The sequence below is a fragment of the Cyrtonyx montezumae genome, unplaced genomic scaffold (assembly GCF_038088225.1).
Source record: "Cyrtonyx montezumae isolate F1298 unplaced genomic scaffold, pur_monq_1.0 scaffold_23, whole genome shotgun sequence".
Taxonomy (NCBI): domain Eukaryota; kingdom Metazoa; phylum Chordata; class Aves; order Galliformes; family Odontophoridae; genus Cyrtonyx; species Cyrtonyx montezumae.
In genome coordinates this window covers 10814298-10829524 of record NW_027071970.1, presented here as the reverse complement: position 1 = coordinate 10829524, position 15227 = coordinate 10814298, and the positions used below count along the sequence as shown (strand labels likewise).

The following is a 15227-nucleotide window of genomic DNA, read 5'->3' as shown; positions in this document are numbered from 1 at the left end:
TACTGACAGAGCCTCTAAGTTGAGCTGTGCTCTTTGATAACATTTGCTGATCTGATAAAGTGAAATCCAATCACACGGTTCCTTAGAAGGGTTAACTATTTCACATTGCAAGACAGAACAGAACACAGGAATGCCTCTTGTTCCAATGCAGTTTGATTACTGCCTTCCTTCCCCTCCTTCACACGAGGAATGACTCAGATCACAGAGGCATTCAAGTCACAAACATACTGGCTGTGCTTTCACAAAGCAATCTAACAGCCAAAACCTTCAGGCAGCCGTGCAGGAGTAGGCTGATATCACCAGGAGCAGCCACACAGCAACACATACTGAACTTATCTGAAGTTTCCAGAGGCCAAGTGCCACTGACACATACTGTCCTGTGCTGCCCTGAAAAAGAACCCACTATGTTTTCACAGCAAGCAAAAGCTACAACAATATGAGAGTGCTCAAAGGCTGCAGTTTCTGTAAGGCAAAAGACAAGCCCCTTATTAACAAAGACGAAAGGTTAGCAAACAGTGAAAGACTGCCTGGGATTTTTTCAGCGCTGATACTAAACAGCTTCTAGCTGACTGCAGTGCTCGGCCCCAGAGCTCTCCTGCCCTACTGTAAGAGCTGTAGGGACAGCCATATGGGTCAGGCCAAAGGTACCAGCACTCCCACAGCAGCCTCAAGTAGGTGTTCAGGGAACAGTGAGAACAGGCCAAGCACGTCCGCGTGACACTCCCTCCAGTCCCCAGCACGCTCCCACTCTCCACCTATTTTCCATTGAAGGAAACTGGTAAAGCCAGCAAAGCCCTACTGCCACATCCCAGGTGGGTTTGTACATCCCAGGCAGCCCTAGGACGAACCAAAGCAGAATCTATGAATAACCAGGTGGGTTAGAAAACCAAGAGTTTAAAGCAGCTCTAACCCAAGCAGTGGGTGAACCGAGTGCTCTGCATACCTTGATTCAATGTACACTGCTGAGAAGTTGGTCTTTTGTAAACAATTCTCAACTGCAAAGGGAAACAATCTACTCTCTAAAAGCACATCGCAAGAACTACGTTTCTTTTCCTTTCCCTATGTCTATAGGCTTTCATTCATACCTGGGTGAGTTGAATGTGTAATGACTTGGCAGCTCGCTGCCTGGAAAAGGGGAGGATAATGGTATTCTTAATAGACCGGAGGCACTGACTGCTGCAACAGATTCACATGTCCCAGTGTTGGACAGACTGCTGCAGGCTCTCTGCTATTTCACAATACCTGCTTTCCATTTCTATAGGTTTTTAGGTGTCAAATATGATTGCTAAGCACCTAAAATAAGTACAGTTTCCTCCATAGGGATATTTTTATCTTTGGTCAAATTTTTTCTCCCACCCCAATGCTACGTTCATTTGAACTAAGGCTATAATAAATAATGACAACACACAAAGTACTTCTCTGTCTCTGTAGCAGATCAGAGTATTTCACAATAATACCAAAATCCCTTGATTTACTTCTTCCTTCCTAAAAGTGCCATATCCTCAAACCCAAAAAAGTCCTTTTTCTGTGTTCCCAGGCCACTGGTCTGTTCCCCCACTACAACCCTCAATTTTCTTTCTCAAGAGCTGTTATAGAAGAGCAAAAGAAAGCAGATCATTTCCTTCCACTGCCTTCCCACATATGCCACACCACTACATATTTTCTGTTCCAGTACGCTCACCCTCCATCCCAGCAGGGACAGATGTTTGCCAAGCAAACAGAAAGCTGGACTAAGGTGAAGTATCCATGCAGACATTAATATGCAGGAGTTCAAAAGTATACAAGGAAACATTTACACCTCTGCTGAACACTCTAGGCAATGAGCTAACATGAATGGAGTGATGTATAACATTCAGGTCCTTCCCTGCTGCTAACACACCAACAATTTCACAGCCCATTCCTGAACTCAGTTCAGCTTAGCTGAACTCCAACTTTGCTGTGCTTCCCTTCTCACAAACACAACAAACCCTCCTGATTCAGACATTTCCCATAGTCACTACCAGCAGCAGACTTTGACTTGCCATGGATAAACCTACTCACATTTAGGCAATCATCATAGTGAGCAGAAACCAAGCATCCTCAAAAATAAATCATACTTTGCTCTGGAAAACGTGACAGGAGATAACAGCCACGGCCATTGTTTGCTACATCAGAAATACAAGAGGATTTTTCCACTGGTCTCTTCCCATTTGGCACTCCTCTAACAGCTGCCAGAGCCAAAGCCCAGGTATTTCCTCTCTCTGACGTGCTATGAAGTCATAGCTCTCAGTAACTAACACAGGGTACACTAAGTACCATACCAGAGCACCAAAAGCAATGGTCTGCATAATGAGAAGATAATAAAGAGCAGTCAAGGACTTCAAAGAAGGATCACAGGGAACTAAGAAGCTCTTCCACAGTTCACATTCCATGAGTCCCGGCCCCTTTGGAAACGATTTCATTTGTAATGATAAATAATGAAAAATTTATCATCAAGCTAAAATCTGCGTTCAAGACACAGCCAGAACACGTTTCACTGAACAGCTTATACTGGCTGCAAGCACATTCACATGAATGTACAGTTGCTAGATGGTAACCAAATGCAGCAGGCCCAAGTTATTTTTAGGTCTATTGTGAAACCCCAATGTCACTTCATTCCAGCTGCTCCGGAGACACAAAAGTACTTCACACAGGCCTGGACTCTGTGCCACCAGTCCTAGTTTGCTCATCTTTTGTCCTGCACTAGCATTTTATGGGGTGAAAACTTCACCAAAGTGATAAAGCCCCTGGCAGGGACAGGGCAATGCAGACAAGAACAGTGTTTTTGACAGCTGGCTCACAATGACTGGGAAACCTGTGGCTGCCAGATTGAGGAGTGCTGCGGGTCTCACAGCCATGCACTTCAGCTGCCATGCCCTTGAACTGACACAGCAAAGCTCCCAATGCTGTGAGACCTTGAGGGAAGAGAGAGTAAACAAAGTGGCAGAGGGTACAGGAGGCCAGGACTTTGAGTAAACATCCCATGCTAGAGAGTTCAGAAAACAATGAACGTGACAGATTCTGGAAGCAGAGCATCCTCCAGGCCTCTGCAGTGTTTGCTTGAATCTTGTTGCACAGAAATATTGCTGAAAGGAAAAAAAATCCCCTGCTCATATACAAGGACTAATGGTCTTCAGTATTGGAAGAATCACAAAAAAGAAAAGCCCTTATCCTGTTTGTGTATGTTCCTGCAGATCTGATCTAAGTATAAGACGCACTGCAAACTCTGCAGGACCGAAGAGTAGCCCAGCACATCTCTCCCACTCAGCCTGCCAGGTCACAGCCTCAGGACCAAGTGCCTGTGTTTAGCACAGCTGCTCAGTGACAGTTCATGTGAGCTTTCAACACAGGTCACCTCCAAAGCAGGACTCCTTTACAAGGACACCACAGGAAGTAAGCACAGCGGAAGACCTCACGAATACAAGCTGTCACCTTCCCCCTAGATGTGCAAGACCGAAATATAAACAACACAGCTGCTGTTTCACTTCCAACACTAATAATGGCAATCCTCTTTCTCAAGAAGGGCTAAGCTATTACACAACAGCAGGGCCACTTGGATCTTCTCCTTACCTCCTCAGTCACCCACATGGCTCGGTTCTGCAACTCTTTCTTGGTCACAAGCCCCCCCTAGTACAAGCAGACTCCACCAAACACCAGCAAAGACAAGACCACCCTTTTACTTTCCAGCTGAGATGGGAAGAAGACTTTTTGTGCTCATGCAGAAACAAAATCATAACAAGTGTCAGATTCCTGTACTTGTACAAGGATAACTCTCTTTGAAACAAAGTGGGTAAGTCTCTCAAGCTTATTTCCTTCCGTTTCTGCTCTGAGCCGTTACCCCAAAATACTGTACTTCATTTCCCGTATCACTGAGGGAAAGCTCAGGAAAATATTGTTTATCTGCAATTAAAGAGAGAAGCACAAACAAAACACACGTGGTTTAATTGTAATGATATCCTCTGCTTGCTCTGGCGTGGTATAAGCAAACAATAAGGATAGCTCTGGAAAGCTAGAAATCTCCAATGATGTTAAAAAACCCCTTATTTCTCTTCGTACATAGCAAAGCATTTCCAAATATAGTAGTAAAACATGTTAAATATAGCATAAAGGACTGCAACCACTGCTTCCATGCAGCTGAACAACAAGTAGAGAGATGAGAAAGCCTGTAACTGTACATCAGTGTTGCAGAGCATTCTGTGAAGACAGAACCATCAAAAAGCTGTCTGGCAAAACTTTAACGAGCCATTAAAATTTGACAAGGCATTAAAATCTTTTCACACATTTCAGGAAAAGCATTCTACTTGTTAAGTAGAAAGCTTAGCTACTTAAACAGCTGAATCCCTTTTCTAATAGCATCATGCTATGTCACAAAACACATCATGTCAAAAGGGTTATCTGTAGGTCAGCAGAGGTCTGGCCTAAAACACACCAACATATCGCTGATTAAACAACACCAGATTCTGACACCCTGCTCTATGTAATCCAGGCAGTGATGTGCAGGTGCTCCCTGTCTGGTCTGTCATCTTCTGCTTTATAGCCCAGAGAGGATGAAGCAGCTGCCAGAACTACTCATGTCACCACGGGCTTCATATCTTCAGCGTATGGTGGGCAGGGGCTGGGAGCTGCAGCACACCCCTACTCTGCAGCCTGCTTGAAGTAGGGATGTTTTGGCTGATTTCTCAGGTTGCCTACCAGGATATCTGGCCAAGGGAACCAGCAGGCTGTGACACAGGTCTGAACAGCTTCCCAAGGTCCCATCTACGTCCAGTCTCATTTTCTATTACACAAAGGAAAGCACAGCTGACAGCCTGAAGTATTTCACAAAGGTAACTAACTGTTGCTAAGTTTGTTCTTAAATAGCAGCCTGGATTTGAACACCTTAAAGGTCAAACATAAACCTACTCAAGAGAGATGTAATCACAATTGCCCTGCAGCCAAACCTTCACACTTCAGCAGATCAGCCTGAGCCCGATTTCACACGCTCCTTTCCCACTTCTTCCTCAGGGGCTTTAAGCCTCTGAGAGACCTGTAAGAAATCATTACACGCATGAGATTGAGAGGGAGAGAAACTATCCCTATGTGAGTTTGAGCAGCCAAACCATCTGCTCAGTCCAACACCCGCTAAGCACAACAACAGCAAGCCCAGCAGCTGCAGTGCTTCAAGCCAAGGGAAGGGAACAGACAAGGAGCCCCAGAATGCAACCAGCAGCCTGACAGCACGGCCCTGCAGCCATCTGGAGTGCCACTTTCACCTTTTGTGCAAACTTCTCTAACAAAAAGGAGTCATGCCTCATATGGCAGTGAAGTGTTTGACAGCTTAAGGAGGCGGATGCCATTTAGACTTCCAAGTACAACAAAAAAGTCCTCCACAGGGGAAAAGGCCAAACTTCTCTATGCTTCACAGGATTTTTCTAGGAAAAAAAAATAGTTTCTCCAGAAGGCCATCGTCAGAAACAGACCTGACAATCCAAAGCTGATGACCCAGATATCCAAGCTTCCTTGGCAATGGCAAGCCACAGCCCCTTCACGGGCAGCTCAATGCTGCTCACAGCCATCATTCCCAAGCAGCAGGTGCTCCTCACCCTCAGCCCGGCGAGGGCCAGAGGCAGTAAGCAGCACACTGCCTTCCAGATGCATTAAGATTACCATTAAAATACCAGCCTGGTTTTATTACCCTGTAATCTGCATCTGTGGCTCCCCATCAGCTACAAGGCAATGCCTTTTCCAACAGGTGTCAGGAAGCTGCAGGTCTTTTGCCTTGTTTCCTCCTAAATCTTCTGTTTGTCTCCTTGCCTTTATTACTTCAGTTTGCAGCTGACCTGTCACCTTTTATATAGATAACTGCTGAACTTCATGCCTCCGTTTCCCCTTCTCAAAAAGGCTGCTGCACACACCTGGCTTTCTGCAGCGTTTTGTCCACTCTCATGGAAGAGAAAGGGAAAAATAAGTAGTTAGCTGATTTATCTAAAATCAACAAGCCAGGAACTAAGGGCCAGAGAAAGGCTCTGTGTTTGTGTCACAAAGTAAATAAGCTTTGCTAATGAAAACGCATGCTAGAACACTTCCAATGGCCCTCACTGCCTGATTTACAAAGAGATCCCTACACGAATTATACTGCAAATGGCACAAAGACTGTACATTTCACATTCAAAACAAATAATCAGAAACAACCCTCCAGCTCCATTCTGAGCCAACAAACATAGCTTGAGAAGCCCACGTTTAGGATTTCTGTTCTAGCAGTAAAGCTACCAGAAGTGATTTCAGGAAAGCCTAGCTTTTCCTAAACCTGTTTTCCCAGCCTTCCTGCTTCAGAAATGGTGACAATAGCGTAACTTCAGTTTGCACTAAAAACAATTTTCCATCACTGTCTGGAACACAAAGAACCGACTCTATTTTCTTTGGAGGTCACTGAAACAAGTACTTTTTCTAAGCATCTATAGAATTGTTTTATAGATCTTTTAAAGGTTTCCTTCCCAGAGTGAAAGGAAAAGTTTGCAGGACAGCTGTAAAATATTTCAATAGCCATCAAAGAGTTCAGAAAGCTCGCCTTTTTCCTCAGAAGTAGCTTAGAAGTTTTGTCTTTAAAGAGTCTCCTCATGTCTGCGACGTTACAATATCAAAGGACAGATGAGGAAAGCTGTAAATGCAATTAATTTCTGCATACAAAGGAAAGGAAGTAGCGAGCATATAGCCTACAGCCTGTTAATTAAAAATGAAATAACAGATTAGATCCAAACTGGTCCAAACTTCTAAGCTGACCAGCTGTGTTGTTGTTTTGTTTTAGAGAGACAAACCTTTCCTTCTTACAGCAAAGGGAAACAAGGCAGCACCAGAACAGCCAGAGCAGGATTCCCGGCCTTCCCAGAGTGGGGAACTTTTTTTTTCCCCCACGTGGAAGAGAAACAAACAAGAACAACTCAGTGAACTACTAAAGGAATACGCAGAAAATCATGACGAAAACTGAGACGTGAAATTGGGATTTTTTGGCTTTAATTCCTCTTGCCATTCAGAGGAATGGATGGAAAATGGGTAACCAAAATGCTGGTTACTGCTGGCAAACTCTACTTCACTCACAGCCCATCATAATCATGCAACACAAAATTCTCACTAAAAGAAATTCCAGACCTAACAGTTCAGCCAAGAACTTGGCAATCTGAGGACGTGCTAACTCCCCATTTCCCTATTTCAGCAACCCATCAAAAATGATGATTATGAAACCCGTGCTGTATTTAAGCCAGAAAATAAGATCTGTTTACTACTTGGAAACACGGGACAAGAAAACTACAACACAACATGCAGATGGATTGGTAAATCACAAGATGATATCAACAGTATGGTTTTTATAAGGAGTGCAATTACTGCGTACCACACCTCTGCAGTGCACCCCACACAGCAGCTCCACAGGGATCACCACAAGCCACCAAAAGCGTCGGGCACAGAGCCTGGTGGGGAAAAAAGGGTAGCTCCTGCATCTAAATCTGTCTTCAGAATTTATCATTTCTTCCCAGGCACGTGTAGCGCTTAAGACACCAAAATCTTAATTTTAATGAAGAGCTTTTCACACAACTGCTATTAAATATTTACTTTGGCAGAACAAACGCATCTTTGAAACGAGCACGGCTCAGCAATCTTTCTGCAAACCTTCCCGAGGCTCAAGGTTGTCATGCTGGAACTTACCAGTTACTTAAATAGAGCTTAAAAGCTTGTGACTATATCAAGCACTTGAATTAAGCAAGGTAATAGGCTCAGTAACACTGTCCTGACTCACATTGTGCTCTGAACATAACACCTTACCCACAAGTGCTCAACACAGCAACTCAATTCAAGTTAGGATTAATTTATGGGGCGAGCACAGGTGTTTTTGTCAGAGTAACTCCTACAAGAAGCATACAAAAATGCACAGATAAATTCTGGAAGCGTTTTATCTCCAACCTGCTAGCACCATTGCCAAGAACTTCCCAAAACACACTGCGTTGTATGTGGAAACGTGCTTTAGAAACAAGTCAGTCCCTAATGTCAGTCCACCACCAGAGGGAATGTTTTTGGCTTACATCTACAACAAGTGATGGGGTCAGATTGCTGGAGAGGAGAGATGAGATCTAGAAATGACCTGGCAAGCTTCTCCAAAGCAAGCTGATGCCACAGCTCCCACACCTCACACTCATGTTCCCTGCAACTTTAACGAGCAGGATCCAGAAGGTTTAAGCAAGTATCTAATGCCAGCACTAACACTCTTACCTTAAATACAACACCTGGCATGCTCCTCAAGCTCTCATTAAAAGGTGAGAGGGTTCTGAGGCTACTTAATAATAAACAAGCCCACAAAGTCATCTTCATTTACCCTATCATGTCGTACCGCTGAGTAAGATTGACATCAGCTGGCATAATTACATGTAACAGAAATGTAAAAAGAAAGCCACCCACATTAAAGAACAGCTCACGCTCACTAATTCCTAAAATAAGGCTCGTGCTGTTTACACCATGTACGTGACCACACACAGCTGGCTGGCCCGCTCTCTCAAGCTGTACAGATCTGATCTTCTGCCTGGCAACGCAGGAGAGGGATCTGTATTCCTACACGCATAATTCAGACTTTGGATCTTACATTAAATGTTCCCAAAGCAGAGCTTTCCACAGGGAATGCTGCCACTCCCATATTCCAGCCCACTGGGGCCACTAACGGCTTGCAGCGTCCCTTCTCACAGCATATTTTTTCACCTCACAGAAACCAAACTCAATGCTATTTTTCTGCTGAAGACAACAGTGCTGTAAGACAAAAATTTGGAAAAATTCTTCTGTCCAGGACTCAAAAAAAGGAAAAAAAAACCCACCCAACCAACCTGCGTTACAATGTACTATAATCAAAACGTCTCAGAATACTGTTCAGTTTGGGAAAGTTATTTTTGGGTCGTGTAAATATTTGGATAAGTTTAAAGTAAGTAAGTAAAGGGTTTTAGTAAATTAAATATCAGGATTAAATTTCATTTGATGCAATTCTGCGTAATAGCCGTTACGGGCCACGTAATTACTGGCATAGTTTCTCACTGTTAGAAGGAACAACGGCAAAGGTCGTTTCCATTTTGGAAAGCACATGTTTTAAATCTTGATGTATAAAGTGGCCTACCTGCCATACACCAGCTGCAGCTACTTGTGCTACTTACACACACAAAGATGTGCACGGTCACGTTGTTTTACAGCACTGAGATGAAAGGGCTGGAAGAGAAAAACCAGGGCTCTTCTACCTCCGGCCACACGGTACAGTTTCCACAATCCATCTCATGAAAAAACCTGGTGACATTTAGATAAAGCACAGCCCACGTGACACCTGCGGTAAACTGCAGTGTTTATAAGTGACTTATTGATTTAGAAGATTGTTTTAATCTCCAAACTGTACAGCTAAGCGTGCTCTGGCCGTGCTTCCCTTGGTGAAATGGCTCTCCTAAAATGAGGCTCTTCTGCCTGTGCAGATGGATGCGTGACTGAGACGCACATGATGAAAATCAAAATCAGGTTAGCTTGTACTGCTCAAAGGCATGAAGGCATCACTTCCCTCACATTCAGAAACAGCTTCTGTAATCGTATATAAAATCATATAGAAGCATAGCAGTTGCTTAATTGAACAAAGCTAGTTAAGAAAAGAAAAATTTCCAGCCCAATTAGAAGAGCCCAGGCTATGCTATGCATCCTCAAGTGAACGTGATTCAGCATAGATCTGGCCATTTCAAACGTAAATCATCCTGACCTGATGATCTAGGTAATCTAAAAAACTTCCTTTGCTAGCTCATCACTAAGGCTGATAGGTAACACAACTTGGTCCATCTTTTTATGACTTTAAACACTGAGAAATCAGCCATGGGTGCCAAGTGTAAATAAATATTACGCACACAGCTCTGTTGCACCAACTTGCTTGTTTCTGTACTTAATGTAGCTATCATCCTCCTCCTGAAACACAACTCGTTGGCTTGGGCCCTTCACTGCTGGGTCTACAACAGCCACAGTACCACTTCACCTTTCTGCTTTGTAGTTTTGTGGGGTTATTCGCTTTTCCTTAGCACAGGTTTCCGTCCAGCGATGGCAGTAGGAAAACCCTGCACATACAACAAATCCTCAACAACAAAACCATCCCCGGGCCAAGCAGCACACCTCAGCCCGACCTGAAGGACAGTGCAAGAGGCACTTGCTGCTCCCGAGTGCCCTGTGCTCCCCAAGGAGAGCACAGACCACTTCTAAGGCAGCCAGGCTCAGCCTACGTGTATAACAAATACCAGCAAGGAGATACATAGAAGTTCTGTCGCTTGTGACACTTCTGGTTCCCCTGTATATTCCAACCACCCTGGCTGAGAGATTTCCAGCATCATGTTTTTGTTTTGTTTCATAAACACAGACTTTACGTGTCTCTTCACATGGCTCTTGCCAGTCACTAATAACTTGCTGGTAAAAATTACCCGAGCGGTTACTTACAGCTCTGTTTTCTCACTAAAGGTACCAAACGGACGGCTCTATTGTTTCCTGTTCACTGAGCCATACTTCAAAATAAATACATTATAAAACCAGAATTAAAAAAAAAAAAAGCCCCTGTAAAAATCAGCAAAGAATAGAGACACCTAGGGTGGGCAAAGTTCAGCTCCAGCTAATATGGCTCCTATAAACGAAGACAAATATCGCTGTTGATAACGCTCAGGGGAGTTTTCCATCATCCCTTCTAATCAACTTCCAGAACACGCCGCACAGAGAACCAGACTGGGTCCCACTCCTGCTCTACCGCACGGAACAAAAGGTTCAGGCAGACACACGTCCTCCCCAACGCTTCTGATCCATCACTGCCTCCATTTTGGAAGACAGACAAAGGCCCCAAACGCGGACGTAACATCCGAATAAATTGATGGAAAGCAAAGCCCAAATCGGAGCGCGAGGCGATCGACCCAGGAAGTGCAGCACCAGCTGCAGCCACCGGAACAAAGGAGACGATGACAGACTCCGCTTTCCCCAGGCAGTTCCAGGACCAAAAGCGGACACAAAAAAGCGCAGCGGGGCAGTCCCCACGGCACGGGCGCTCCCCGCGGGGCTCCGCTCTCGGGCTCCCGGCGCTCACAGCACGGCGGGCGGCCACGCCGCGCCCACGGCCGCGCTCCCACGCCGGGACGGGATCCGCGTGTCGAGGTCACCGGTGTCCCCGCACGCCACGAAGCGCGGCCGGGGCTCAGCCCTCCCTCGGCGCCGTGGCCTAAGCGCAGCAACCGCGAGGAGCCCCAACTCCTCGCGCGACATTCGCGGTCCCGCGTGGCGCCCTCGGGCCCCGCGCCCCTCCCCGCGCCCTCGGGGCTTTCCCCGCGCCGCTGACTCACGGAGCCCGGTACCTGTAGGCCAAGGACATGCACTCGAAGAGCTTCGTGAGGGACGCGTCGATGCTGAGCCGTCCCCCGGCGCCGCCGCTCCCTCGGGCCGCCCCGAACTGGTAGGTCTGGCACGTCTGCTCGTTGACCGTGTCGAAGTCGTAGCCCTTCTTGGGAGGGTGCTCGCTGTGGGGCGACGACACCATGAAGTGACCCGAGTGGATGATCTGGGGGCCCGGGGGCTGCCCCCGCCGCGGCCCGCACCGCCGCCCTCCACCCGGCGAAACGCCGCCGTCGTCGGTGTCCGACGAGTCCTCATCGGGCTCCGCGCGGGGAGACAGCGGCCCCGCCGCGCCCAGCAGCTGCGCCGGCCGCATGAACACGTCGGCGGCCATAGCCCCGCTGCCGCTGCCGCCACCGCCGCCAGCCCCCGGCCGAGCCCGCCGCCCGCTCTGCGCCGCCACCGCCCCGCTCCGCCCCGGCCCGGCCCGGCCCCCGCCGCCAGGAGCCGGACCGCAGCCCCGCCCCGCGCTGCGCCCCGCCCCGTTCCCGCCTCAGCACCGCCTGGCAGCGCCGCCCCGCCGCTGTCGGTCTCCCCCCGCCGGGGTTTCCTTACGCGCGTTCCCGAGGGCAGCGTTCGCAGCCGTGAACCACCACGCGCCTCCCCACGCAGCCACAGCGGCTCTGGGCCGTGACCGCCGCCCGCCGCCTCGTCCTTTCCCCTCCTGCCACAGCGTGCACAAAACGTGGCCGAGGAAGGCGAGGACAGCGCATCCCCGGTGCCACAGTCCCCACTCCCCCCCATTTTAATGCCCGGTGCGGTACTTCCACGGCACAGCGCAGGGTGACGAGCTGGGAGGTGGCACGTGGAGGGGCCTGGAGCAGAAGTGCAGTGCCACCTCCGGCTCCGAGGCTGCGGTCACACAGCACCAGGAATTAACTGCAGGTCCTTGGTAATGCTTTTCCCCAGAATAACCGCCCTAAGCTCAGCTCAGCAGTTCCCCCGCACGAAGGAACAGGAAGGCATCATCGCCATGGGAGGGCTCCAGCTGTGAGAAGTCTCTAAAATCAACATGCTCTTCGTCAACATCACATATGGCAATCCTTAAGAATTGGGCTGCAATCGTAACCTTTACCTCCTTACGGTGAGCACTCAGGGCACCTCCTGCCCCGCTGCTGTCCCTCCTCCCCTTCTCCACAGTGGGGAACCCCAGGAGGCCCAGGGAATGCTCCAGGAACAGCAGCATCTCTCAGCAACGCCTTTCCCGTCTGCTTTTAGCGATCCGTGGTGCGAGGCAAAGCTGCTGCTGCTCCTACAAAACAGCAGGCTTCCAGCACGGGATGAGAGACACCTAATTCAACAGCAACACACTGAGCAGAGACACATCCATGGTGCTTAAAAATACACCTGCAGCATACGCCACGGCTCTCTTTAGGAAGATAAAGAGATTATCTTCCTAAATCTCACAGACAGGGAGGGAAGCCTTCCCATTCTGATGAGGCACAAGAGCCCGAGGAGATTCACTCACAGCCCCAGACCATGAGTTGGCTCCAGGCAAACCACAGCCAAGCTGCAGCCCTGCACCCACAGCTTTCCAGGCTGTGCCATTGCTCGCTCCTTTACCAGCACAAGCCTTACCTGTTCATAGGCTTTTACTCCTAAAACCTGTCTCTGGTGCGGATGTAACCCCTGCTCCTTTCCTCTCTGCTGATTTAATGCCCTACTCTGTAAAATGGGGGAAAAAAAAGCGCAACACTAAACATAGGCCGTTGTTTTTCTCCCAGTAGCAGACTGAAGTGGTTCAATGAGAGGACCCCTGGAGCAGCCAGGAGCAGCACGCCGCTCCCAGCTCACCCCCCCGCAGCTTTCTGGGCTGCAGCACACGCAATGCTGAGAACAAGCAGGACACTTCACATCCACCCTGAATGCAAAGAATCCCTCCAAAACTCCTAGGAATTTTTATCCTTGCCAGCATCACTCGAGCTTTTCAGTGAGCACCTGACGTTACCAAGATCTTCTGCAGGCTGCGGTAAGGACATCACCCGTATTTGTTCACTGCTGTTACATTATCCACGCCCAGTCAGTGTCCTGCGAACACACCGAGGCAACCTTTGGTCACAGCATAGGAATCCTTTTACACACTACCAAATAAGACAACACCATAGACTGCATGCTTCAAAAATCTATAAAAATGGGAATTTATTTTTAATTTAAAAAAACAAGCTGAGATTTTCTCGATAAAAATTAGTCACAAAGCATTCACGTTGTGATTTTTTTTTTAATTTTATTTTTGAAATGAAACCATTGTACATTGTACAAACCATAACTACCGATGGAATAAATAAGTGAAAAATTATACTGCTGTACAACACACACACACACAAATCATAAGATGGAAAACGATTAGGTATTGAAGAAAACAAAAGTCTTTACACCTTCTAACAGGCCCTTAGATATAAAGAACATTCCAAAACGTGACAATGTTTACGTATGAAGATAGCCACCCAAAACCAATATTTTATACTGCCTTGTTGATTTTTTTTGTTGTTTTCTAAGTGCCAGCACTTTTTCTTTTCTTTTTTTTTTTTGGAATGTTTAACAACTACTTTCCCAAGCATAAAAATTCCAAGGAATAGTTCTGCTATAAAATGTTTGGCTGAGTAAATCACTTATTTGGAAGGCCTTCCCACACGTTCCACAAACTCAGCTAATTTACTTGCTTGCTTCTAGTTTCCTTTTTTTTTTTCTTTTTAAATATGTTTTTGCTTTTTGTTTTGTAACTGAAGCTCCAACATTCAGCATTGTAGCAAGGAAGCACTTCTTGAAATTTGCACTATTTCTAAAACGTTAGCTGTATGAGAACTTTCAGTCATCTTGAAGAAAATTACACCTCTCCTTCTGCTCCACATCTCAATGCTTTCAATCAAACCTTTTACAGTGAGTTCATAAAACAAGCTTCTGGTAGAGACAGGTCCAAGCCAAAAAAAAACCAAACAAACGAACAAAAAAGCTGGATTTAGATCTGGTTTCAAACCTCAGAGTGGTTTGAATGTGATGTTCTGGTTTGGTCCCATCTGTACTTTCTGGCATTAAAATGTGTTTAATCACATCCGTTGGCCCATAAATGTTATCAGGCACTTCACTAAGACTAATAACAGTCTTATACACTATTTTGGATTTCTTCATACCAGGTAATGCCAAAGTCTCTTCTCTTAGAGAATGACAATAACTGATCTAAGGAACCCAAATCTATCTGCTTGTTCAGTTGTCCATTGTCACTAGAATCTCTGGTTAAAAATAAAAGTTCTGAATGTATCCTGTATAAGCTGTAAATGAAACATCACTATTTTAGCAATAAAGCCTCTAGGAATAGAATTATGATGCCTTGTCTTGTAAGCCACAGAACAATGAACAGTTCCGAGCAGAAGCCACAGGAGAGAAAAGGAAGCTTATAATTAAACCTGTTGATGTCAATAATGCCAATAAATGCTTCTATCTAGTGAAAAATTTGAGGTATTTTTAGTGCTATTTATATATTTTATTTCTTCCTAAAGTACAGGAATTTGTTTCTAAACGAAAAGTCTATTTATTCCCTTGGAAACTCCTACAAAATTAGAATTAAAAACTTGCTGTGATGCACCTGGAGATAGGGATTAGTAAAAATGACCGCTTGTCAAAGGTGGCATCAGATTTCTTTTGCTTTAGCATCAACAATTAAAAAAAAAAACAGTAAAGCAAAAATATTCTAAAGTTTGAAACTTTCTAAATTTGACCATTTCATATATCAATAGAACTTCTCACAAAATATCACTTAAATCTGAATGTAATATACATACAAATCAATCATCATTGACCAGTTATCCACATTTTAGGCA

At 46.1% G+C, this 15227-nt stretch overlaps 1 protein-coding gene across 2 annotated transcripts in view; it reads right to left on the bottom strand.

Moving 5' to 3' along the window:
- MLXIP (MLX interacting protein) overlaps positions 1 to 11780 on the bottom strand; it is a 41198-nt gene extending 29418 nt beyond the window's left edge. For both annotated transcript variants that reach the window (XR_010622383.1, XM_065739217.1), the window contains exon 1: positions 11376 to 11780. Coding sequence is in view for 1 of the 2 variants with exons in the window: in XM_065739217.1 (XP_065595289.1) it covers positions 11376 to 11746 (371 nt within the window). In the remaining variant the exon portion in view is untranslated. The remainder of the gene's footprint in view (positions 1 to 11375) is intronic.
- Between the last annotated feature and the right edge of the window lie 3447 nt (positions 11781 to 15227).